This window comes from Coturnix japonica, chromosome 7, assembly GCF_001577835.2.
Source record: "Coturnix japonica isolate 7356 chromosome 7, Coturnix japonica 2.1, whole genome shotgun sequence".
NCBI classification, from domain to species: domain Eukaryota; kingdom Metazoa; phylum Chordata; class Aves; order Galliformes; family Phasianidae; genus Coturnix; species Coturnix japonica.
This window is the reverse complement of record NC_029522.1, coordinates 12,292,591-12,318,158: the sequence shown is the minus strand read 5'-3', so window position 1 is coordinate 12,318,158 and position 25,568 is coordinate 12,292,591. Positions and strand designations below refer to the sequence as shown.

The 25,568-nt window shown below is 35.8% G+C and overlaps 1 protein-coding gene across 8 annotated transcripts in view; it reads right to left on the bottom strand.

The window, feature by feature from the left end:
* PDE1A (phosphodiesterase 1A) overlaps positions 1-25,568 on the bottom strand; it is a 191,838-nt gene that overhangs the window by 79,590 nt on the left and 86,680 nt on the right. Inside the window, exon 1 of one of the 8 annotated variants that reach the window (XM_015868299.2) lies at positions 24,696-25,134. The exons of the other annotated variants lie outside the window; for them this stretch is intronic. Within the exon in view, the coding sequence (XP_015723785.1) occupies positions 24,696-24,748 (53 nt within the window). The 5' untranslated portion in view covers positions 24,749-25,134. Of the gene's footprint in view, positions 1-24,695; positions 25,135-25,568 lie in introns of those variants that run through there. 8 annotated transcript variants of the gene reach the window in all.

Genomic DNA, 25,568 nt, shown 5'->3' with positions numbered 1-25,568 from the left:
TAATAAATCCAAGGAAAACATGGTACTTAATTGTGAAACAGAAGGTTTGGTGGCACTGTTAAGGACGCCTTGTGGCTTTTACAGCTCTGTTTATATTTCCAATACACTATGCAAACTTTCTTCAGCTAAAAAAAAAAAAAAAAAAAAGCACATGCTGTAATGGAACCAGAGGGGAATAGGCTATATTGTGAATAAGCATTCTGTAATACCATCATTACAGGGTCATGTCCTCTAAACAGCTAGGATATGTTCAGTTCTTTTAGTGGATTTCTCCAGCCATACAAGGGACAAGCATCTCACTGCAAAATAAACTGAGCATAAACTGAGACTGTCATTTTAGGGTGAAAGTATAATTTAAATGTTAATAGATCCAACACTGGACCTATTGGATCTAGTGTACCAGGGTCAAACAGCACCATGGTTTGACACAGAACAACCTTCTATTATTCATGCCAGACCTCACTGCTTATTACACTAAATGGGGGTAAAAGTATTTCATACCTATACTCTAGTCTCATCTGCCCACTGCTTCCACCTTCTTCAGAAGGCACCTGACAGGGTGATCACAGGTGAGTCAGCGCAGAACACAAAAGCACTGTCAACAACCCTGGTAAACAAAGAGTCTGTCTAACATTGCAGAGCCAACCTCAGTGATATAAATGATATAAACTATTTCTTATCAAAGCTGTTCTGCAAAAACAGGGACCATATTTCGCTGAGCACAATACCAGCTGCAGCTGCAGCGCAAGTGAAAACTCAGCATCTTAGGAGTTACCGTACATATATAGAACAAAGTTCCCATGGCTATTGGGATCAAACCATGGTTTTCTCATCTTTTTGAATTCGTTCAGCACAAGATGCGTGACTAAAAACCTGAGGGTTGTTTCTGTCTTTTGTGCTACCCAGTCTGATGCCAATCATCTTCACCTTTGTCCATCACCACCTTCTATGTACCCATGTAAGCCTGTTTACTTCCAGCAAAGGGTCCAAATTACTGTGGTTTTTCCTTCAGTTCCTTCTCACACAGACTCAGCAAGATGATGCCAACAACTTCAGATGCAGTCAGAAGCTGTACCTTGAAAGGAAATACACTCCTCACAGAGGCCTATTGCACAAGGTCACACCTAGTGTCAGAATGAGATGACACTACAATAGCTGTGCAATCTTTTAGATCTCAGTAAAAAATATTATTAGTGGATGTTTTCAAGGCCAATCTTTACATTTATTTTCCTTACTTATATCTGTAGAAAGATGGTTTAATTTAACATTAAAGTATGAGATACATTCACAAGTGAGGCTGCCTCTGTGCCTGTGATCAAAGCCAAACTTTCTGCAAAGAAGTTAACACGAATTGTGGAAAAAACCTGAAAGCAGCTTACAGTACTAATTTCCCCATAAGAAGTCTATTTTACCACATGCAGTATTCCAAACAAGTAGCGACAACATTTGGAGCATTCACAAATGTCAGTCTACTTTTTATTCATTTTATATCTTCCTCCTCTATCCTGGGAAAATCTGAAAATTGCTGACAGGCCCAACATGGAAAAATCACTGCTTACTACAGTTTCCCATGAAACTGTTTTCTTACCTGTGCACGCACTAATGATCAAACAGAGCCATTGCCCATATTTCTTTGAAGAGGGTTGTGCAGCACGACAGGCAAGCTGGTAACTTGCATGAATTGTTAGCAGTCTTTCACCCTTCTGTGAGTAAATATTGGTTTAAATATAAAAACAAAGCTGGAAGAATGTCACTCTTCAAAAAATAATTCCAGTCAGAAAATATTTACTTCTTACATTATTTACCTTAATTTTGCTTACAAAGTAGTGAAAGGTTGCCCTCATATTATTTCTAAAACCATCTTTGGACATGCACTGCTTGCAGGGAAGACTTCAGTAACAAACTTCTCCTTGAACATTTCCTCTACATTCAACACAGAATACAAACAAAGAGTTTCAGGTGCTTACTCAGGAGATTCAATTTGTAAAAATTAACCCCAACAAACAGTGGACATCTCACACTCCACAACAGTTCAATTTTTTTTTTTCTAAGGATCCCTTGAAATGTATCTCAACAATCAGTAGTTTTTAATGAAATGACAGTTCTGCCAAAGTGCAATTTTGAATCCACAAAAAATAAATAAATAAAAACAGGTTTTTTCCTTCCTTTTTCAGAATACATCAGAATGCTAAAATACTCTGGGAACACTAAAATGTGAATAACCACCACAATATAAAGATAGCAAAGAACATCCAGGTTTCAAAAACTTTGATTTCTCCTTAAAAAAAAAAAATTAATTTTGCAAAAAATTTATACGTCAGTCTATCAAAACTCTTTCAATAGAATTTAGTTTAAGACCACTTTATAGTGAGGTAGGAAGTTAAATAATTTCTTTAAAAATTTAAGAAGCAACACAGCCGAAACAAACATTAGGTTGACCACTACTTCTGCTGAACAGAAAAGAATCCTCATATCCCAGAGCTAAAATGTCTTTGGTTCATATACTCTTTCTATTATTAGATATCTATATTTTAAAGAAATACAAGTTTCCTTCTCCTCCCTCCCCCACCCCCCTTCCTCAGTCAGAACCTGAAGTCATTTTATAAATAATTTTATTCTAATTCTGTATCAAGAAAGCAAGTGAGTAAATAAGAGTCACGCTATGGCAGACACATTTTGCACAGATGAGAATTGAGAGCTAACAGTCAAGAAAAATAACAGAAAAGGTTACAAAAGGAATGTTCCCATGAGCTTTTCGCTCCCTGCATGCTATAAACCTCCTCATCTGAGAAAACTCAGATGGTCACATCATACCAAAAATTGCCAAGTGAAGTGGGGGTAGGACATTAAGTGCCTTTGCCTGGCAATGACAGTTTTGCGCTCTTGTTTGATGACAGTACTGCTTTCTCATAGTAAAACAGATTGTAATGGCTTTCTACTCAATTACAAGAGAAAACTTTAAGAACTAATACAGACAGAAGAATGGCTAAAACAAATACTAAAAGCAAAATCAAGTATTTCACTGTATTTTTCTAACTCATACACTCCCTGAGAATGCAAAATAGTTTCTCTGTTTAGTAGGCAGCCATGGATAAATTTATTCCCCTTCTTTTGTTTCTCTTTAACAGCAAATTCTTTTTTATCCTTTTTGGTATGATCTGAACAGATCATGGAAATAATTAAGAGCACTGGTTTATGTTTTACTTTATTCCACAAGGAAAAAAAAGGAGAAATGCTTGCTTCTGCAACACAGGTAACAACTGTTCTACAAAGGCTGCGCATGGCAAAACTTCAGTGGTAAAGTATCAGATATATAGAGAGATGCATTTCAACTTTCCCCTTGCTAGATTAAGTGGACTGCATGGTATATGGATCAGTCAAGAAAGCACCAACATAAATACACACTGAAAACGTACTGGAATCAAAATAAAGATTTTTTTTTCCCCTCACTGTAAGGTAAACAAATCCCAGGAGATATAAGGACATTTGATTTCCTTTACTAAGCAGATACTTCCTCAGCTTTATGAAGAAGTTGTGGTTTTAATCAATTTGACAAGCTTCAATTTTTGCCCTAAGTTTCAGACCTGCGGGAGCCCAGGATTTCACAACAAAATTGCTTACAAAAGCAAATTTGTTACAATAATGTGACTGACATTGCAAGTCACCTTCAAGCCTATCCCAGTCGGCACAGTGGATCTATGAAAACAGAGTCCTTCACTGAATTGGACAGAATCGCCTGGAGTAAAGATTTCATGATCCTAGCAAACTAATACTGAGTTTACTGAAACTCAAATTTGTTGGGAGATCATTACTATAAGTTAGATAAAATTTCACAAAGATATTAAAACTTACAATGAGATGGAAAAATGACCTCTGTCACTTTTCAAGTGCCAAGGATCCCCATAGCCTCTCCAAAGAGAAATCAGCAATTTTCTTCACTTGAAAACAATTATTTGCTTAGCTTTAGGAATGGTTGTGCCACTCTGGCTAAGAACTGCTAGAGCAACCTAGCCCAAAAAATTTCAGCATAGGTTCGAAAAGATTATAAATGAACGAAACAGATCTTTTAATTAAGACTTGAGGAAATGCTAGCCCAAGTGCATTTTGCAGTTTCCATTCCTCCTATACTATAAGTTTATAAATATATAAATATTATATATATTATATTTTTTTTTATATAATTGTGTGTATATACATATATATACACACACACATATATATATACACACACTTTTTTTTACCTTCACGCTCTTTATTTCCCACTTGAATTGTGATACTGCTCAGAGACCTTATCTGCATGTGAAAGCTCATTCTTCTGAAATGCCCACTCTCCTCCATCTCCAGCAGCTACTTAACCACAGCACATGCTAGAAGTACTGCAATAGCACTGAACAGAACACAGCCACAGTGCTTGATTGCTATTAGGGCAGCAGCTGGAGCATCATTCGCTGTGACCATCTATTCAAGGAATGGCATTCATAGGTTATAAATTCAAGATACTTTTCCTTTCCCTTCAAGTATCATTTCCTCATGACTTCTTCTCTTGTGCTGTTCCAGCTCATACTCACATTAACAGTTTGTTTCTGGAAATGCTCTCCAGCCTGTTAAATTTTTATTGTGAAATGTTTTGACTAGAAGACAGAGCACTCGTCCCTAAAGCAGAATAGAGACAGCAGCCTGTATATTCCTTGAATGAGCCAAGATTTTTCTGTCCACTTTAATCATAGTTTATCTCAGCCAGAAATCACTCTAGTTTGCATAATGCTTCATGAATAGTGAAAAGCTACTTAATTCTATCTATGGAGTACTTAAAAGCCATGGATGAGAAACCATTGAGAAAAAAATAAGCAGACAATCCTTCAAATATAACAAGTTAGCTTTCATACATTTCTTTCTTATTCACTTCATTAGGAAAAACTTAACTGGGGTCAGACATTGCCAAAGATTTTCATATTGTAACTCCAACATAGGCCACAATTTTATTTTTTTTTTTCAATGTGACCTTACCAAAATGGGCAATTAGAAGAGGATTATTTCTTTGTCTTGAGAGGTACAAGACAAAGAAAACAAGACAAAACAGAAAAGAAAATCTCAAAAGACCACACATTTTCTTAACCAACTTTAAGTAACTCCAAAGTGAGATCTTTTATTTGAAGCATGACTCAATGCACTATTACCTAAAATACAGTGATAGAAATAACCCATCTCCAGTCATCCACATACATAACTATAAAGGCCTCTATTGTTTTTAGTGAAGCTGCTTTACTATTGTTATTATTGTTAGGGGCAGAAAGTTTTGTAGGAGTTGCTTGGAGCAGTCAATAGAAGCAGGAGGGAAAATAGGAGGGAAAATGTGATAAATTCAATAGTGAAAAGGTCCTAATAGGAGTGTCCTGTCAGCCTCCTCTGCTATTCTGAGTCTGGCTCTGAGGTAGTCCTTGAATGTTCCAAGACTAAACAAGGGCTACTAAGGTAAGCCATTAATATTAACACGTTTAACTGCTTCTTTCTCAATTTTTCTGTAGAACCATAGAATTGTTCTTCTATCACAATCTACGTGTTTACTATAAAATATCTACAAATACTGTAATACCTGCAAATATTTATTTAACTGCCTCTAGGAGAAGTCAAGACCAAAAAGTTTAAAAACCTCCCTGTTTCTTCATGTTTCATTCTGGAAGTCTGTTGGTTTTCTAGCATCTGCTTCCTGACATAATGTATCTGATGCCTGGATCAGATTCAGAGACATTCTCTAGCATCCTGAAATTCATTTTTCTACAATTCATTTTAAGAAAACATTTTCAAAGAATGTTAAACAATACTTTTCCTTCACACCTTTGAAAATCTTATATCATTCTTACTGCTTAGAAGAAACGTTCAGACCAAGCGAGAATAGTAAGAATATATTAAGTCAAATTTTCTCAAAGCATACAGAGCTAAAAATTAAGAAATGCGTTTTATGCAAAATGAAGTGCACGTTTCTCAGCCTGTTTCACTGATTAATATTTTCAATTTTTTTGTCGTGCTGATTTACACCTTTATTACTCTAAAAACCAATTTTACATTCCTGCAGCTAATCTATATCTAATTCTGAAGATTTCTGCTCAAAGTATGAATATATTTACCTCAAAGCCTTAAGTACAAAAACTTCACTGATGAATCTTAAATCACATAAAACAGACATCCCTTTTAAGCAACCTCTGCTATAAGATTACTGTCAGCTTGTAGCTGAAACTGCACAACAGTAGTCAAATTTTGTGACTGTTTTATAGAAAAGAAAGACTACCACAATTTTTCCTAACCTTAACTTACATCATTAACATCGAACAAATTAAAACAAGCAACCAAAAATCCTACAAAGCACTCATTCCAGATTTGACAGTATGCAGATGGATTGTAACTAGCTAGAGGTACAGAAAACTCTACTTAGGTTTGTAAAGCTGCAACAATTTATTTCATACTGTGATAGGACAAGGGGGAGTGGTTTTAAGGCCAAGGAGGGAAGGTTTAGATCAGACATCAGGAAGAAGTTCTTTACAGAGAGAGCAGTGAGGTGCTGGCACAGGCTGCCCAGAGAGGCTGTGGATGCTCCATCCCTGGTAGTGCCCAAGACCAGGTTGGATGGGGCCCTGGGCAGCCTGGTCTAGTAGCAGATCTGGAGATTGGTGGCTCTGCCTGTAATGGGGGGGAGAGGAAGGGGGGTTTTGAAACTTGATGATCCTCATGAACCCTTCCAAACCAAGGCATTCTATGATTTTATACTGTGAGACAGAGGTTTGAGGATAAAGAGAGATCACTTACCAAAAAATATTGTTAGTACTTTTGGAAAAAAAGATATGTTAAGATAAGCATGTTCCTGTTTAGATCCAACACTGCTTATGTTTTTTCTTGATATGTCTGTCGAGATACAGCTTTGTAGTATCTCAATACTCTGGATTTTCATAAAATTGTTATGTACATAGCAGCCCTTATAACAGCTGTTTATCGTGTTACCAGAAATATTTACTATGTACCCATAATATTAATGTAGTTAATATGTGATAACTAACATAATGGAGCAGTCTTATCCTACTGGTGTGAAAGCATCAAGCTCCTTAGCATTTCACTGTACTTTATTAAGCCACAGGATTGCTTTCCATAGGAACTGGTACTTAAATAACTTAAGCTGCTTCACAGAGCACTACATACAAAGTCACAGAGCACTACATACAAAGCAATGGTTTGGCTAGGTTGCCTAGTAAATCTCTTTCCTCCTAAGGATAGCTAGTTCCCATGTTTCTGTGATTTAGAGAACCCAACCACCAAAAAATAAGTATTTAAGTTAACAATACCATTTTATTTTCCTTACTACAGAGATCCATGCAGTCAGAGATTGCAGGAATGAAGGACTTCTTCACAGAAATACCCATAGCAACACATTCTATATCTTCATTCATGACCTGGAGAGCAACAGCATCCTCAGAAGGTTTGCAAACAGTACAAAACCAGTAGTAGCTGGTAAGCTAAACAGTTGTACAGCATTCAGTGGGAGTCTGACAGCCTGGAGAAAATGAGCAAACATGAATCTTGCAAAGTTTATATGGAAAATGCAAATATGAATATCCTCATTCACCAGTACAGGCTGGTATAAACCAGTACAACTGGCCAAAATGCAGCTTGACAGAAAAATATGTAGTCCCTGTGAACCATATGAACAACATACAGTGATAATCCCCTGTAGTAAAGAAGGCCAGCAGCCTTCCATACTGTGTCAGAAAAAGCACTGCCAGCAAGTTGGAGAGAACCTTCCTCTCTGCTCATCTACAATGAGACATACCTGGAGAGGTCTGTCAGTTCTGAACTCCCCAGGACACAGAGGCATGGACATAATACTGCAGTGAGTTCAGTAACAGGACAGAGAGATTATTAAAGGACGGACAGATCTGTCACACAGAGAGACTGAGAGCCTAACTAGGATATTTCTAATAACACGATCCCAATTACCTCTTGATGGTGGAAATCTGACTTCTGATATAATTATAAAGGAAAATTTAAGGTAAATTATAACATGCTATATTTTTCTTCCCCTCCAATAAAAACTGTAGTTCTCAATAAACTCTCAGCACTGATGAACACCTAATACTTGCTGCAATGGATCTGAGAAAATATTGAATCAGTACAAAGTGATTTCAGAGACATTATGTTTACACGTTCAGCATCATTAATAAAGGACCTAAAAGTCCCTCCAGTCATAATGAAATTGGTCTGCAAAGTGGATCCAGGAATTCTGTGCTGAAGTGCATAGAAAAATTACAGTTTAAATTTGCATGTGGAAGAGATTAAAGCTACTGCTGATCAGATGTTTTGCTTTCTGCATCTATCATCAGGAAATCCAGCAGAGGAAAAGTAAAGAATTGCTCATGTGAAGGCCCAAACTAATGGCAATCTGCTCTCTTGGGGGCTGGTGATAAAGAAACTGTTGCCTGCCAAAAGAATTCAGCCACATCCAAAATTCTTCACTGATGGGTAAAACCATCCATCTAGGCACAGCTGTGTGCAACACATTGAACACTGTAAGGATTTTCCTGGATTGGTTCCACATACATGTCAGGCAACTTTTCTCATAAGATCTTAGAAGGATTTGTAATCATTTGGGATAAAAGAGCATGATTAAAGGATGGCTGGCTCGGCTGCTGATGACAAATATACTGGCATCTGTTGTTCCTCCTCCTGAAAATTCTCTTCCAAGGGAACCAGATCAGTAACAGACTGAGCAATAGAAGGAATAAATATATCTTTCATGGTCTCTGCGGTGAATCCTTATGGAGTTTTGAGATATCCCATGGTGACCAAAAAAAGAAATATCACTTGAAGAAGATGAGTCCTAGGCAGGAAGATTCTTATAAGGAGGAAATTAAGAATGTCTGGTGTGGGGAACTACAGAGAGATGGGATCCATGTGGTTTGGAGTAGAAAGCCTGTTGTCTTTAAAATCTGATGAGGAAGAACGTTTCTTTTGAACATGTTACACTGTTGCAGTAAAATCTAGATCCTTTGGAGGCTGCCAAGGTAGGCACTGAAATTACATAGGGAAGTCCAATAACAAGTGTATAACAAGTCTTCGTTGGCTGGCACGTGCCAGGCTAGACAAGTTACATAAGATGAATTGCAATTATTCATTGATAAGCAAGTATTTGTTTTAAATAAATAACTTTAACTGTGACTTTAATTACTTAAAAAAAAAAAAAAAAACACCAAAAAAAAAACCAAAAAAAACCCAAACCCACTATAACTGAATGGAAAGAAGATATCACTCTACTGAAGACATTATAGCTTAATCCACACCTGGTTATGATGACTTGCAACTGTTCAAGGCTACCAGCTATATGATCTATGAAGGGGCCTCTGATATCTTTTGCAGATGACCTAGTTGTCATGCCATAAGAGAATCGCAAATTATAACTTCAGCTACTCTGTTACTGACTACTCATATAGGTGTCTGTAAACAGTTATGTCACTAAGTAATTGTGATACTAGCCTGAGAGCCATGAAATTGGAATTTGTTTCTATCCTAGCAGATATTCAACATAAAGTGACAATAAATAAGAAGAATAGACTAAAAAGCCAAGCCCAGAATACCTTCTGTTTCACTGATTACGTGTCTCAGGTCAGATAGATTATTTTGAACTAAATGTTGGTTTCATTTTGTGTGAGAGACAAAAACCTCATAGATCTCACCTTTTTTACTCAGCTCCTACATAAACAGATATAGATACATGCACATATGTATCATAAGATAACTAAACATGAGTTAAGAATAGTAACACAATAGAATGTACAGCAATAAAAGCACAAAAGCAAGGTTCTAAGTTGTAGCAAGTAATAATTTGCTCAAACACAACAGCTGTGGGCACAAAAATTAAGGGTAGAAGCTGCCTACCTCCAGAACACTTCAAACATGCAGAGACACCCAGTGAGATACCCTTGCCTCCGCTGCCAACCCTTAAATGAGGTCTGAGAAGAGGAGGATCCTGGCTCCACCCCTTCTGGGCACTCAGTACACTGCATACACCTGAGCTTCCTTGGGTTGTTCTGCCTTCCCACCAAGTGTTCAATCACTTCTTCAAGCCATGAAGCCCTTTTAAGCATTTCCACTGCAAGTGTTATACTGAAAAACAGTAAATTCCAGATTGAGATCCATAACAAGGAATCCTAAGTAGGTGTAGAAGTTACATATACCTCTGCATTTGGTATATATGCATTTGGTACTAGTAAGATCAGTACTGGAATACAGCAGCACAGCAAGTTCATGTTGCAAGAATGATTTTGAAAACTTGGTATAAAACTAAGGAGAAAAGCTATGAAGATAAAGGAATGAATGACTTACAGTAAAACTTTATTCTATATAAATAAAAATAGAGACAGAGTTTAGAGTTCTTAGGAAGCAGTTTACATCTATGAAAGGGACAAAAAGTAAAAAGGAGAGGTACTTAAATCTAGTTTACAGAATTGGGTCAAATGAAGTTTAAATTAGAGAAAATGGCAGATATCCTAGAGAAAATAAGATATCAACAATGAAGGCTATAAGCATTTAGAAAATTAACAAAAAACAATGATCATTTTAATCACGTTTTCCTAAGGTATCTTCTTATTTACTTAATAAATGCTACTGGATTTGAAGCAGATATTTGTTTTGAATACATCATGTATATACACTATTTAGCATGAAGGCAAGAAAGGTAAACACAGTAATTACATTTCTGTCTCAAATTCCACAAAAGTATAAATTCAAAGAAGACCAGTGCTTAGCTAGAAATAATTTTTTAAAATGAACATATCATCAAGTCATTCCTAACTGTCATTTATCTGCTTCATTCAGCTGCAAATCACTATATTAAGAAGGTTCTGAAATAACTAATTCTTATACTTCACCCTTAGAATTTTTGAAATACAATCCTCTAAATGTAAATGCGTTTTGACCATTACTCCACAAAAAGCAAATATTTTAATATTTAAACTTATTTATATTTAATATTTATTATATTTAAGTATAAAAAATATTTTACTTCTAATTATTAGAAGAGCTGAATTAAAATTAATGCTGTGTTCAATCCAAATCAGTGTTGGGTAGACTAGTTGCCTTCTACAGGCTGATACAGTGAAACCCTATTTGTCAAGTACATTATTTTTGTATGTGCAGTCTCACTGACTTCATTAGACCTCTCACAACAACTACCCATGGGCACAATTATATCCAGGATCACATCTTTATTTAGTAAAGAAACACCATCAAAGGATAGTCAAGAAAATATATGGATATAATGAAATCAATTCCTTTTACCAAAGCAGTCTCTAAGATTCTCTAAATGCATCCTAGCAGCCTCAGAAGGGTTCTTTGCATGGAAGTTTCAGACATCTGTGCTGCAGCTTAAGAAGTACCACATTAGTGAATCTCTTGAGGATCCATACAACATTTGGGACAGTGATGAAAGCAATACAGTTTATCTAGACACAATTTATTTTACACACTATAAAAAATCAGGAGAGTTTATTGTACAAAAAAAGAAAACTGATATTGTAAGTGAACAGTTCTAGAACACTGGTCATTGATACCTTCAGCCATCTAATCATGAGGAATTTTTAAGGTATGTAATCCATGTTGTTTGCTTACTGTTTTCAATTTTACTTAATTTCATACAATAAACTAATCTGAACACTTCTCTAAAAAGACTTCAGCATGGTAAATTTATTTTGCTTTATCCCTGAATTACTTCATAGCTTGTTTACTTGCACAACAGATACACACTTGTATTTGGTGAGTTAGCCCATGCTAAGTTTACTTGGATATATATTCCATCTTTAAATAAAAGGTGGTAACTCATGGCTTTTTAGCACATGTAAACAGTTCTTTCAGTGCCAAGTCACACGAATTTCAGCCTCTCTTAGTAATTATTTGATTTCTTAGATTGTACTAAAACAAAGGAGAAGCTGACGCTAACACTACCTCCAGAAGATGACACCTAACAGCTCAAAACAACCACATAGTCTTCCCAGTTTTTTGTGGGTTTTTTTTGTTTTGGTTTGGTTTTTTCTACAGTCCTGGTTTTCCCTTTTTGCTTATACTCAGCACTGCAGTCCCAATCTAGCTTTTCCACCTGGTAGGCTACAATTAGCATGTACTAGTTTGTATTTTGCAATATAAGGTACGACAAGGTGTTACTACAGTCTTGATGCTAGGAAAAAAAAACTTTGTTTACCTGCTAAATTCACCTACTGTCAACTGGTCAGAGAAGTAAACCTTTCCCCTGCTATTTCAGATGCTACCAAGGGGAAAAATTAGAGTGTGTGGAAAGCATCTGGTAAGTCCTGCCCCAAAAAAACAATCTTAACACTGGAACATCTGCCGTGGTCCCAATAACCAAGGATACTTAGTAAGAAAAACTGAGCAGAAGCATCACTTGCTGTGGGAGGTATGACAAAGAAGCCCCTCTACACTTCAAAAAAGCTTCTGGAGAGCATGTTTTGAGCATGCAATTTTCTTGAACAAAAGACATCATCAACAAGATGAGCACACTCACATCCAAGACTGAGGAAATTAAGTTAGGGGAAAGTGCAGTTACATAAGAAAACAGGCCAAAGCCTACTCACAGAGCTACTTCTACCTTTAGTGCAAGTCCTCTGTCCATCAGGATCCTAAATCTGCTCTTAAGAGGAGTGATATTCCACTAGTGAGACAATAATTCGTACATCATTCTTCTGTTGGGAGGAATCACTGTAAGACAGTGTTCAAAAACTGGACAAAAACTCATGACTGAGGCATATGATCAGTTCTCTGCTTGCTGCTGCTCATCATCCATATTCACTGATGGCTCTGCCAGACACAATCCTCAAAGAAGCCAGGCAATCAGTGATACTGCAAGAGTTTCAACTCTCACTTCTAGCTGAAGCTGAAGGCTCAAAAGCCTTGTTGAAAAATAATCAACAATTGTTCACTGCCACAGAAACAGCACATTTCAAGTGGATATTACAGGACAGATTATAAGCTCAGATCTATCTCTTCAACAAAGAAAAAAAAATCTCAGTGATAAAAGCTTTTGAACATGTCCAGAATGGGTGAAATTGCTAGTACCTGGGAGGTTAGATAAATTCATTTGGAGAAATTCTCATTAAACAAGATATCATTTAGTAGAGAAAGCTGAAAAATGCTGTAAAAAGGAAATGGATACAACTGATGAGGCAGCAGTAATGCAGAAAGTGGTATGGTAACTATCTTGGGAATGGTAGCATGACTTAGTAGGGATGATAACATAAAAAAGCAAGTCTAGGTGATACAAGAGAGAGCAGCTTCCGTTTTGAGACATACTCATACTAAATAAATTCTTTCTGGAGTAATCTATCCATTTGAAGGAATTATATTTGAAGAAAGGTAGGGACACACCACAGACCAAAATGGGAAATATAAAACCCAGAAACATCACCTGAAGGGAAATACTGAAAAACAGGACTGATATTCTCAAAGAGTTGACTGAAAGCCAAAGAGATAAACATGGAAGAAAGTTCTGAGAAAGAAGTTGACAACAAAATATTCTTCCAAACACTAAGGACTGAGAGAGGCAATCTATTCAATATCTTTGGCAGACTTCTGCTGCAGATCTCACTGTAGTGCACTCACATTGAAAGAACACTGAAAAACATTTGGTTCTGAAAGCAGTTTGTAGAAGATCAGCCTGGGCTAAGAAATGCTGTTCAGGATTCTTTGGAAAAGCTTTATGCAATCTGTCTTTAAATCAGGTAATATATTCATTAAAGCTGGTTTTTTTTACACTCCATAAAGATGGAATGTAAATGGCGAGTCCTGGTAACATAACTGTACATTTTAACTGGGGCACTGAAACGGAAATCATTCTGGCTAGAACAATTTTACTTAATGTTGTTTAAAAATTTATGTGCATTTTTTTGAGAACTCAATATATTTTCTTGTTCAAAACAAACAAACAAAAAAAAACACAAAAAAAAACCCCACAAAACAACAACAAAAAAAAGGTAAATTATTTAGAAACCCCACTCCAGTTACTCAAGTATTGTGTCTAGTTATTTTAATATTTATGAACCATGTTATTACAGCTTTGAAATCCTCTCTCCAGCACTAAGGAAGCTATTAATTCTGGTTCACAGAAGTGTTTAAACAATTCCTTGTAACCATTCATTAACAACAGAGAAGGTTACTACTAAGCAGTAGTTTTACACCGATGCATTTTATTTGGTTTGCATAATACAAATGTTCCAGTTTGTGTATATCCAAAACTGCAAGAAAACACATCATTAATTTTCAAATGAGAGGCTAACAAGATATTTATTCTGATGCTGAAAAGTAGATTTTCTAAAATAAGGTAATTAATAATTTAAGATAGGTCAGCTCAGCACAATACTTTTCTCAATTGCTGCTACCAGAAGTCCAAAGTACTTTCACGTAAAATTAAAAATGTTTAACCATAAAGTGTGTAATGACCACCTTGATGTGACTGGAGCAGCATGCTTAAAGTGAACATAGATTGAAGATCTTTGTGGTCTAACAATCAGAATGGTAGGACAGAAGTTGATTTAATTTCTCTAAGTCAGGAAATGTTTCGAACACTAGTTGCAGACCAGGAGGAAAGCAATGTGTCAACATTCCTAATCATCAGGAAATTTCTCAATTTTTGTAAATTTTTAAAAACAATAACAACAGTAACAGGATCTGCTTCTTGTGGGATTTTTCAGATCCCCACTTCCTTGAAGTACTTTAAAGAATCGGGCACTTTTAACAAAAATAATGAGAAATATAAGAAAGCTCACTCATGCCAATTGGAAAAAGACTCAATTAGTAATCTTGTAATGTCTCCTGAATTCATCATTAACATTGGAAAAATTTGTCTAGTAGTACAAAACAGTACACCAGCAGAATCCCAAACAGACCTCCAAGATAGCAATAACATTTAATATATTTCACCAGTGTCACTATGTGTGGTGTACTTACCAATAATATTGAGTACTTAGCACAGTTTATGTTTTAGTATACTAGGGATGAGTAAGCATGTAAAACTTCAAGTGACCATATTCTCATTAACTTCTTTGTCAGATCACCACCTGCTTTTCATTACATTTCCGTACTACTCATTATGTTCTGTATTACTCATTAACTTCATCTTTTAATTTTGCCTTAACTTCTTCATTATCCAGTATTTCTAAATGATCACCAGCTTTGGATTTTTTTAATCCCTTCTCTTCCTTTATGCAGCTTTACCATTATCTCCTCTCCATCTGTGGAAGTGTCTACATAGATACCGAACAGCAGTAGGAGTATGAGTGTAAGTAGAGTGTGTGGATGGGATTCACAAACCTCTCTGTTTTTACAAAATGGTTTGTGTTAAGGAAGAAGACAGCCAGCAGCCATGTAATTATGGGCAGGTGTCAGGAACAACAAAGGAGTCAGATTGAAAAGAAGCATAAAGGAAGCACAGAAAGCTGGAACAGTGAGGACAGAACTTGGAGTGGCAAAAGTTACACTCAAATCCATTTTGATGTTGACTGAAGTCACTGTGCAGTCACCAGGTGAGTCTGAGGGGCACACAGTACTGTGTAACTTATCTCCACTACCAGGAATGTGGAATCAGGAGAACAAGGCTCAGAGCCTCATTTGTTCACATCAGCCCTGAGTCTCTCACTTGCCCTCTTTCCTTTTCCCAGGTTTAGTTGAGGTATTGACTGAGGTTAACATCACCAAACCACTTCTATTAGCCAAATTAGTAACTCTAGATGGTACTGTATCGTGTATGAAGCCTTTCTCCACTCCCTCCAGCTAAATTTCGGGCTTTCAAGGTCTGAGTAAAGTTCAATTTCCAGAAAGAGCAGTATCATTTGAAATACAGTGTTGCAATGGCCTTCTCTTAACAAATAACACAGTAGTAACTCTGTATCACACACAATTAGCTTAGCTCAGAAAACCACCCTTTTATGACAGTGCAGTCTATGCAATTGTCTATCACGGACATCAAATCACATTTGTAAAACAATTTTAAAATCATACGTGAGAGGAGAATTCCACTAAGATTTTGGGATAACAGTTTCAAAGCTTTATGCAAACCATTTCCCAGTCTTCCCTTCAGTTCTGCTAATTTGACTTTGTCATTATTGCCTCATTGGTCCTGTTGTCATTTCCAAAAAGTTTAAAACACTTAAAATATAAACTCTTCTAAATGCCTTACCAATTTCTCTTTTCACCTTCACGTGCATTTAAAAAGCAAATCAACATAGGAATCATTCTTAGGTGAGTAGGCAGCTTGCGTCATTTTTTCTATTATCTGTCTTTTTATGTATATAAAAGGAGAAATACCAAAGAACTAAAATGAATGTTTGCAATTGTGAGATGATTTAATAGAGAATTATATATTTCAGAAATCAAGATTCCCATAATGTTCAGTAATAAGCAAAGTACTGGCTTGCTCTTAACTGTTTTGTACTGGTTTGGAAATCAACTTTCAACAATACTATCTGAAACATCCTTAAGGTCATGTCAGTGTATTCTAAAAGAGTGCATGCAAATATTGAGTCTACAACAAGCAAAAAAAATAAAGTATTTAAAATGTATCTTCCAGACACAGACAGTTCTCATTCTGCTATTTAAGAATTCATATGAAGACAAATGAACAAATGCTAATAAACAACTAAAAACTGTGACCAGCCTCATCATAAGTAGGTTCACTCTGCAGCAAACCAGGCACATACAGGAAGCTTGGAAATCTGAATCTTTAAAACTGATGAGCAGAAGGTTCCTATGATTTAGCCAGGATTATGCTGGAAACTATGGTACCTGATTTGAGAGATGCAGCTTTTTAAAATTTGTATAAAGAAGATCTACTTCCCTTCTTTGCTGCAGCTTCTAGCAGGTGCTGGCTGCCAATATCCCTACTGCAAGTTTCCACCCCAGACATAGAAGCGAAGCCCACCTCCATCCTGGTCCCTGAGCCCAACCAGCTGCCAAACTGTGCTCTGATGCAGCCATCTGCCTGCCACAGTTACAAAACTCTGGCTTTCCACAGGTACGACACACCAGGAGAAGCCACACTTCCTCTGCTGACTCATGATGTTTGCTTGGTAAAGTTGCTACAATGAATGACCTCCAGTTTTCATTCAAGTACTTTCTTGCATAAATATGAAGCTCGCTAGATCGAGACTAAACAGCTACAATTTATTTTGTGGCAAGTATAGCCACCAGTGTCACAGGAAAGCAGGAATGAGTATTCTTAAACTATATAATGCAGTTTTCAGTCTAAGACTTTCCAGAAAAAGACCATGCGAAGGAAGAGTAGAAATAATGGACTAACACCTCAGCAGAGGTAGCAAGTTCTGTGAAGAAGCGATTCTTACCTTGTGCTACAACTTCCTACTGATTTGAAAATGTAAATCTCCACAATTCTGTGGTTAGTGCTGTTACTGCCATTTACAGTTTGTTCCTCAGTCATAAGCCTTGTCACTAACATGTTAAGAACACAGTATAGCTGAGCTACTAGCTCTGATGAAATGTATTTCCAACGTGTTTTTGCAACGTTAGGACAACAAACACTTATGCCTATATCTTAATTCTTTAGATCTGCCTCCAGAACTCCAGAATTATGTTTTCACTTCTGACCATTCAGACAAAAATAGGGAAAAAAATGTACCCACTAGAGGAAAAAGAAAACCAAAAAACAAACAAAAAAACCACACACACAAAAAAAAAAAACCCACTTCATATCTCAACAGAACTCAAAGTCTTTGCTGCCTTTTGTTCTCTTTATTCTTTAGGATATGCAAAAATAAATAAATAGAAAGATCACTGTCTTCCTTAGAATTTTCTATTGCATACCTTTAATTAATTTGCTTGAAAGATTACTGCCACAAAGCCAGTTGACATCTGTACAGTCACTGTACATCACTTTCATTTCTTTGGGGATAACACAAGTTCCTTTCCACCCTTCCTGACTCCTCTGAAAAGGAACCAACAATGCATGATCTGTAGCTCCTGTTCTGACACTACCTGAAAAATTGACTCCTTTTGATCTCAGTAGAGACATACTCTGACTTCCCAACAAATGTTCTCTCAAACCATACACTAGATAATGACACTTCAATTCCAACCTAAAAAAATCTTTAGAGATGAAGGTGTTTTTCAATGAATGTACATCAGTTCTCACTTAGCTTTTCTTCTTCAGAAATCTACAATCAAACCTACTGTTAAATCAGTTCTTGATTAAGCACAAATAAAGTAAAGCTCTAATAAAATCTTGAAATATGTAGGCAAATCTGTTTTTCATATCCTTAAATTCAGAAACTCAGGACAGAACTAAACTGGATACACAACAACAGTGTTGTGTATTAAAAATAATTAATTAATAATAGAACATTGATTCCTTAAATAAATGTGTTCTCATTAACTGACTGTCAAGTTAGAAAACTTAGTATACTAGAAAACAAAAAAAAGTAATTGTTCTAATCCATCAAAAGCTTCCTTTTTTCGGTCCTGCTGTCAAAAGTACCAGAATAAATAATGCACTTCACAACTCCACTTCTAAAACCAGCCAAGATTCCCTTGATCACTTCAACAGCAGTTATGCTTTTATGGTGATAAAGTTGTTCTATCTCAGTATGGTGACAGCCAAGCTGTCTGCACCGTATAGTATGGAGTAGGGCTTGCTATTGCACATTACCAACCCACTTCATTTAAATCATTTGTCTTTGCTAGCTGAAATTTCTAAAATGTATTTTTTTACCTTCTTTTAGCATGATTAAGAGGTTGAATACAAACATTTGGACTGCTGTTCAAATGTATATGAGCAACGTTAAGCTACAAAAACAAATGTCAGTCTTTTGCTCCATTTCTTTTGATTTTTTTGTACTCTGTTCTTCCTCCATTCAATGTGCTTACTGAACAAATGTGTATCATCTGCTTGGAAATAGGATTCTCCATGCTTTCCCCCTACTTAATCTACTATTCTCTCTTCTTCTTTCTTAAGTCTACAATGAAACCTACCATTCAGATTTCCTGATGTACTGCTTTACATTTTATCTTTCCATCTACCATCTTGTAGAAGTGCCAGGCTCTCAAAAAGAGTATAAATCATCATCGTGAATATCTAAGGACTTTTTGCACCCTTCATAATGCCCTGGACACTCCTCTAAACTGTGTGATTGCTTTTTACATCAAATCTTTCTTACGTCAATTTCAAATTTAAGACTATCAAGGTACTGTAAGGTAGGAAATAATACAAGAATGGTGGAAATAGATAGCCAAAGGTTATCTATAGGAAAAACTCACCAATGCTGATGCCTTCAGTCTAGCTGGAAAATGCTGAGGCTGGTCACCCAATCTCCACAAAGGAGCAATCTCCAACAGAGATGCTGCTGTCATGGTGGTCAGCCCTTAAATGAAGTCTAGGAGAGATGGAGTCAAGGTCCACCCCTTCTGGGAGCACAGCTGAATTACCTTCAACTGTGCTCCCACAGCTGACCCAACACTTGCCTCAGCTGGTTAATCAGAGGTTTAGCCTGTGATTACCAGTTTCCCATACTGCACAAACTTTACCACTACAGTAAGGAAAAATCAAGAAACAAACTTGGATGTCATAGTTTTCTTGTGAAACTATTGCTTTTACATTCCAGCCTTTCCTTAAAGCAAGAAGTAAAGGATGATGGCAGCTTCTCTTTTCCTGCCCACCTTTCCTCCTACACCATAGGAATAAATTATCACTCATTAAATTAATATGCTGCATTAATTTACAATTAAGTGATCACTAGCAATAATGATATATAATGTACATTCATTGTAATTGTAGAGCTCAACTCAACACAAACTTGGCGAAGTTTCCCATACATCTGTTTATTCCCTACATACAAGTTGTAAGGATAATGGTCATTTGGACCCACTGAAAATCAACAGAAACAGAGTGAGAAAACGGACTTTGAGAAAGATCCTTAGCCTCTTAGCTTTAAAAAAACTTTCTAAGCTGCCATCATACAGCAATTGTTTTCTTTTTACAGAGATCTATCCTTTTAATACAATGGTCTGATTTTTGTACCTATTCCATAGATATTAATCAAAAAAGTGTTAACACCATTTATACTCGTGCAGAGCACAAATATATCTGTTCATTACATACTGTATTGAAGCCATGGGATAAAAAGAATAAACTAGAACATACAAAGAAGATGAGGGTGTGCTTGCTTGTACATAGTAAAACTCCTAAATATTTTGAGCTTCCAAGAAAAAAAAAAAAAAAGAAAAGAAAAGAAAAAAGAAAAAAGAAAAAAGAAAAAAAAAGAAAGAAAAAAAAAGAAAAAAAGAAAAAAAAAAGAAGGAAAAGATTAAAAAGAAAGGGTGTTACACTGGTGGGTTTGTTTTTGCTAGAAAATATTTGTCAGTATATTTTTCTCCATAGAAGAAGTATCTGCCAAGAATTTATAATATCTACGAGTCACAGAACATGTTTCTGTATTTCATTATACTGCATGTAAATGAAATTATATGAATTACTCTTATTCCACAAGGAATGGCAGTATAAACATGGCATAGCAGCTGTGTCTTTGTGAGCATATGCAATATACTATGCAGCTTTCACTTGGCCTTACCTATGTGCCCATTAGTGGATAAGAAACATGCTGGAATCAAGCTGCCAGAGCATTACAGTGAGTTCAAGATCTAGGTTTTGAAGCTGATTTTATCATAGAACAAAACAATGAATCGGCCATGTGTATTTAAGCAAGATCCCAAAGGATTGGACTGGGTCACTCTCTTAGTAAAGGAGAAGTTAAAATTACAGAGAAATCCAGTCTAGCTAATACCGATTAATATATTTGTATATATGAAAAACAAAGATAATGGAACAAAAGCAATGGTACAAAGAGCTTTTCTCAGATGCAGACACTGTACAAAAGATGACAGCAGAGTTCACTGAAGAGCTGGAAAACAAATGCTTTTCCATCCTTGTTCTCTCCTAAAAAGCAGGAGAAAGAATATCATGAGCCTTATTTTTCTATCCCTGCTGTTATGAAGGAAAACACTTCATTCAGAACTACATGAGACCACAGAAAATGAGTGGAACAGAAAAGAGAGGTATTTCAAAACTAATACATTAATATTTTTAAATTTTTAAGAGCCTTAAATCAAAGCAAGGATAAATTCTTTATTATAGTCTTTCTACAGTTGGTCTGAAAATCTCAAAAGGACATGGATTTCTTGAAATAATTCCAGGCTTTCTTGGATTCCACTAAGGCAGAGATACCAGAGGATGAATTTCTCTTGTGACACTCTAATCCTTTTATTTCCATTCACAGTGAAGATTGGAAAGAAAAGAAAAGAAAAGAAAAGAAAAGAAAAGAAAAGAAAGAAAAGAAAAGAAAAGGAAAGAAAAATAAAGACAAAGAAAGAAAAGACAAAGAAGAAAAAGAAAAGAAAAAGCAAAGAAAAGAAAAGAAAAGAAAAGGAAGAAAGAAAGAAAGAAAAGAAAAAGAAAAGAAAAGAAAAGAAGGAGGAAGAAAGAGGAAGAAAGAGGAAGAAATAAAATAACACACAACACAGAGACTGGCCACAGGCTGGAGTGCAGGAAAACATTAGCTCCATGTAAATACTGACTAATGATTGTAGAGATTCTTATGTTAATAGAAATCACAGAAACTTGAGAACTAAAACCTTTATTATGTCATCTAATCTATGTAGTTGGCAGGAAAGGATTTGTTCCCTAAAGCATATTTTATATGGTTTTATTCAGTCCAATTTTAAATGGCAGAGCAATGAAGCTTCCACTGTGTTATTTAAGAAAGCTGATTTGTTTATTGTTTGAATTAATTTGACCAGTTTTAGCAAACATGCTCAAGATGCTGTTGTTAATAAAAATATGGAATGTCCTCAGTAATTTATGTTATCATTAAATAGCTACTGAATATCCAACCTGTTGAAATATACCTTTACATATAAGAGGCCGTTAATATACCTTTACATATAAGAGGCTAAGAAATGCAGGAATCTCTAAGCTTTTGGCAGCTGGTTTCTGATGCAATTACAAAATTTCATCTGAACTGCTTTAGTAATCAGTTCAATATGATTCATAATGTTAGCTTTCTTACAGTTAAATTTCTGAATGATTTTTTTACTTATTTCCAAGCTCAAGTAGGATGGAAATATCAGAAGTTACCGAATTTGGGATTTACAAAAAATAAATAAAAAATAAAAAATAAGTCTGAAAATTATTGATAATATCCTTTTTAACATTGATGACATGTTTGAAAATATAATATTGCTCTTATATAGAGGAATCGTAACATGGAAGGAATATTTTACAATGGAACTCAATCTAATTTTTCAGGCAACTTGAGCAAAAATATACATCCACTGTGAATTTAGCATGCTAATGAAGATATTCATATATAAATTTAATAAGTTCTGACAAAGCTCCCAAGAAAGACTTGAGTTCTTAGAGTATATCTAAAATTAGTGTCAGCTATAAATATAGATTACACAGATGCACAAACATATATGGATAATTTAACATTTTCTTCTCTGTTTGTGAGAAATACACATCTAAGCTGCAGATTCAGTTACCTCAATGTAATGTCTGTGCCCAATTAAACCATCTGGTTTATACGGGAAAAAAAATTACAGGATTAAAAGGACTGAAGCTAAATCCTCTGTAAGAACACTTTTTCAGTGGAGAATATTTTCCAAAGTCATAAGGAGCACACACACAAAAAAAATAAAAATTAAAAAAAAAAATAAAAATCAGCTGTTTAATGTACTATGATGGAATCTGTATTTACTGTACATGATACCATCTTTATGGCATACAGAGATTGTCTTTCTGTTTGAGCCGCCTAAAATATTATGCCGGTCTCAACCTTGGAAACATTTCTTAAGTATTTACTGTAGTATAACAGAGATCTTCTGCCAGAAGAGTCACTGCAGAGCCATGGGCTCGAAGGGGGCTTTCCATATTAGGGGTTTTCTTGCTCTGGATTAAGCATGCCAACAGTAGTTAGTTGCCGTTCTGTATTTAGAACTGGTTTGCAGGAATGGATTTGGGTAAGAAATGTTGAAACTTCTTGTATTTCATTGAGCTAAGCTTACTCCCACAAGACAACTTAAGGATACATTCGTTAAGAAAACTCCCACAAACTATTCAGTGCTACATGAGCTACAGCAGATTTCTGAACGCATCAAGAAATAGGCACTTCTCCACCACAGTTCTAATGGCCCCAAAAGATCGTGTCGACTGTGCTTCTAAAATACTTTTTTTTAAGCTTATACTTTACTGGATAGTTACCATAGAGCCTTAAAAGTGACTACCAACAGAATTTTTAATTTTTATTTTTAAATAGAAGAACAGTGAACTAAACTATCAGCGTATGTAATAAGATATCATTTCAGGAAAATACCAAACACTTCTTTAATTATGAGACAACAGCCTTCTACAAAAAAACTTCATAACTCCATTTAATTAAAGCGAAGTTAAATACATCTCGTTTAAATTATTATGTAAATTGCATAGAAAATCTAAGCAGGACATACAAATTTAAGGTTAGTACTTATGTCGCTTAATTCCTACAATAACCTTTTAATGTCCAAATTCCCTTTCTGCACCACAACCATATAGCACAAAAAGACTTCCTCCCAGGTAGCAGCAGCAGTACATAATCCTGGCATGGCCACCTGCCTGAGTTTACTGTATAGTCCCATAATATATGACATCAGTAGTGGCTATCTATAATCTTGTATTTATTTGACATATCAGTACAGTAGTTTCAATGTCCTAATGATGTCACCCAGTAAGAGTTGGAGTTTTCTTGAAGATGTCACAAACTATAAACAGAAGTGTGAACTATTGCAGGTTTACTTAATCCTACAGCAACTGAATCCTTATTTGCAGTAGTTTGAGAAATACTACTTTTCATGTAAGCTCACTAAGTTTGAAGCTAGGACAGGCCAAATGAAAGAAAAAAGGTGTTTTTTTGTTTGTTTGTTTGTTTCTTGTGGTAAAATACAAATGAATTAGATCTAATCATTATCTGTAAAAGTTTATTACTGAAGTTAAAAAATAAACTAATCAGAACTATATTCACAGATCAAAATAACATATGTTAGAAGCAGTGAAGAAACACCTTACAAAACTTTCAACTTGTTGCTCTTTAGACTTGAACCTTTTCTATCAGAAGAGTCTTGTGGATTAGTTGTACTTTAATCACTCAGCTGCATGTCCCAGCCAGCCAGACACTTTACTCCGAAACGTGCATCATTTCGAGTGTGAAAACTCTGCCATTCAGACATAATCAAGAAAAGCAACCAAGACCCATGTTCCACATATAAACAGTTTTATAATTCCAGAATACTCTGAGGGACTACAGAGCTGTAGGAAAACAAAACAAAACACGCGCACAAAAAGTTTTCAGGGACTTAAGCTGCCCCTCTTTCATAATAAAGGCAATTCCATGCAAAACTTCAGAAAATGTAGATGACAAAAAGGAGGAAAAGAAAGTCTCTGTACAAGCTGAAAAACTACATTCTGAGCACAAAAATCATCTAATATGTTAGCAGAATACCCAACATTCAATTCTTCCTCTTCTTTTCGTGTGTTTGCATAAAAGCCTTAAGCTAACAAATAGGATATAAAGTTCTTAATGTGTTCAGTTGAAAGAAACAATAGCATCACTTACCGAAAGATTGGTCTTTGGAGATGTTTTTTCTTGATCGTAACACAATCATCCATTTAAAGAGGGAAAAAAGACTTCTTCCAGCAAATAACTCCAAAAAGACCAGGGAGTAATCAAGAAACTTGTTCTTTGCTACTGTGCTGCAGAGAGTACACAGAATGATATTTTGGTGCTGGGGGAAGCCTCCCTCCCTCTTTCTGACAGTTGAGCAGAAAAGGGCCATAGAGGCCACATAAGACAGGCACAGCCGTGCACCAGCAAACCCTGCAGGCTGAGCAGAACTGTAGGCAAGTTGATCAAAGCACAGAGTTGTACTGGATTCCTTTCAACTGTGCAGGGAAAAAAAGGGAGCTTTGCCAAGTGCTACCCAGGTAAAAATGTGTTAGATTATTCCAGCCATGCGAGCACTTCTTACACATGCTGGTCAAAGTCTTAAATGCAGAGTCACTCTCTCCCTCGCTCTTTAAAACACACTGTTCCGAGCCTCAACTTTTTTTCTTCAAAATAAAAGTTGTGCAGCTGTTTCAGCATTCCCATGTGAGTACCTTCAGAAAGTTTGTTCTGGTAAAAGAACTGTATACAAATTAATGAAGATGGATGGATCTGGTCTGTGAGGCTGGCTCCACTTCAAGAGATTGTAATTATTTTACAATCTGGCTTTTATTCACTCTGGATGATGTGTGGATATAACTATGTAAATTAAAGCACTGCTCATAATTTTTAGCATTCATAACCTAATAACCTAGAGTTGGCTGAAGCTGAATATGGTGTTTGCAGCTGGTAGAACCATAACTACATAAAACAAACCGACACTATGTGAATGAGGAAAATAAAGCTGACCAAGTTCAGATAGCAACAGTAGCAAACTGTTACTGT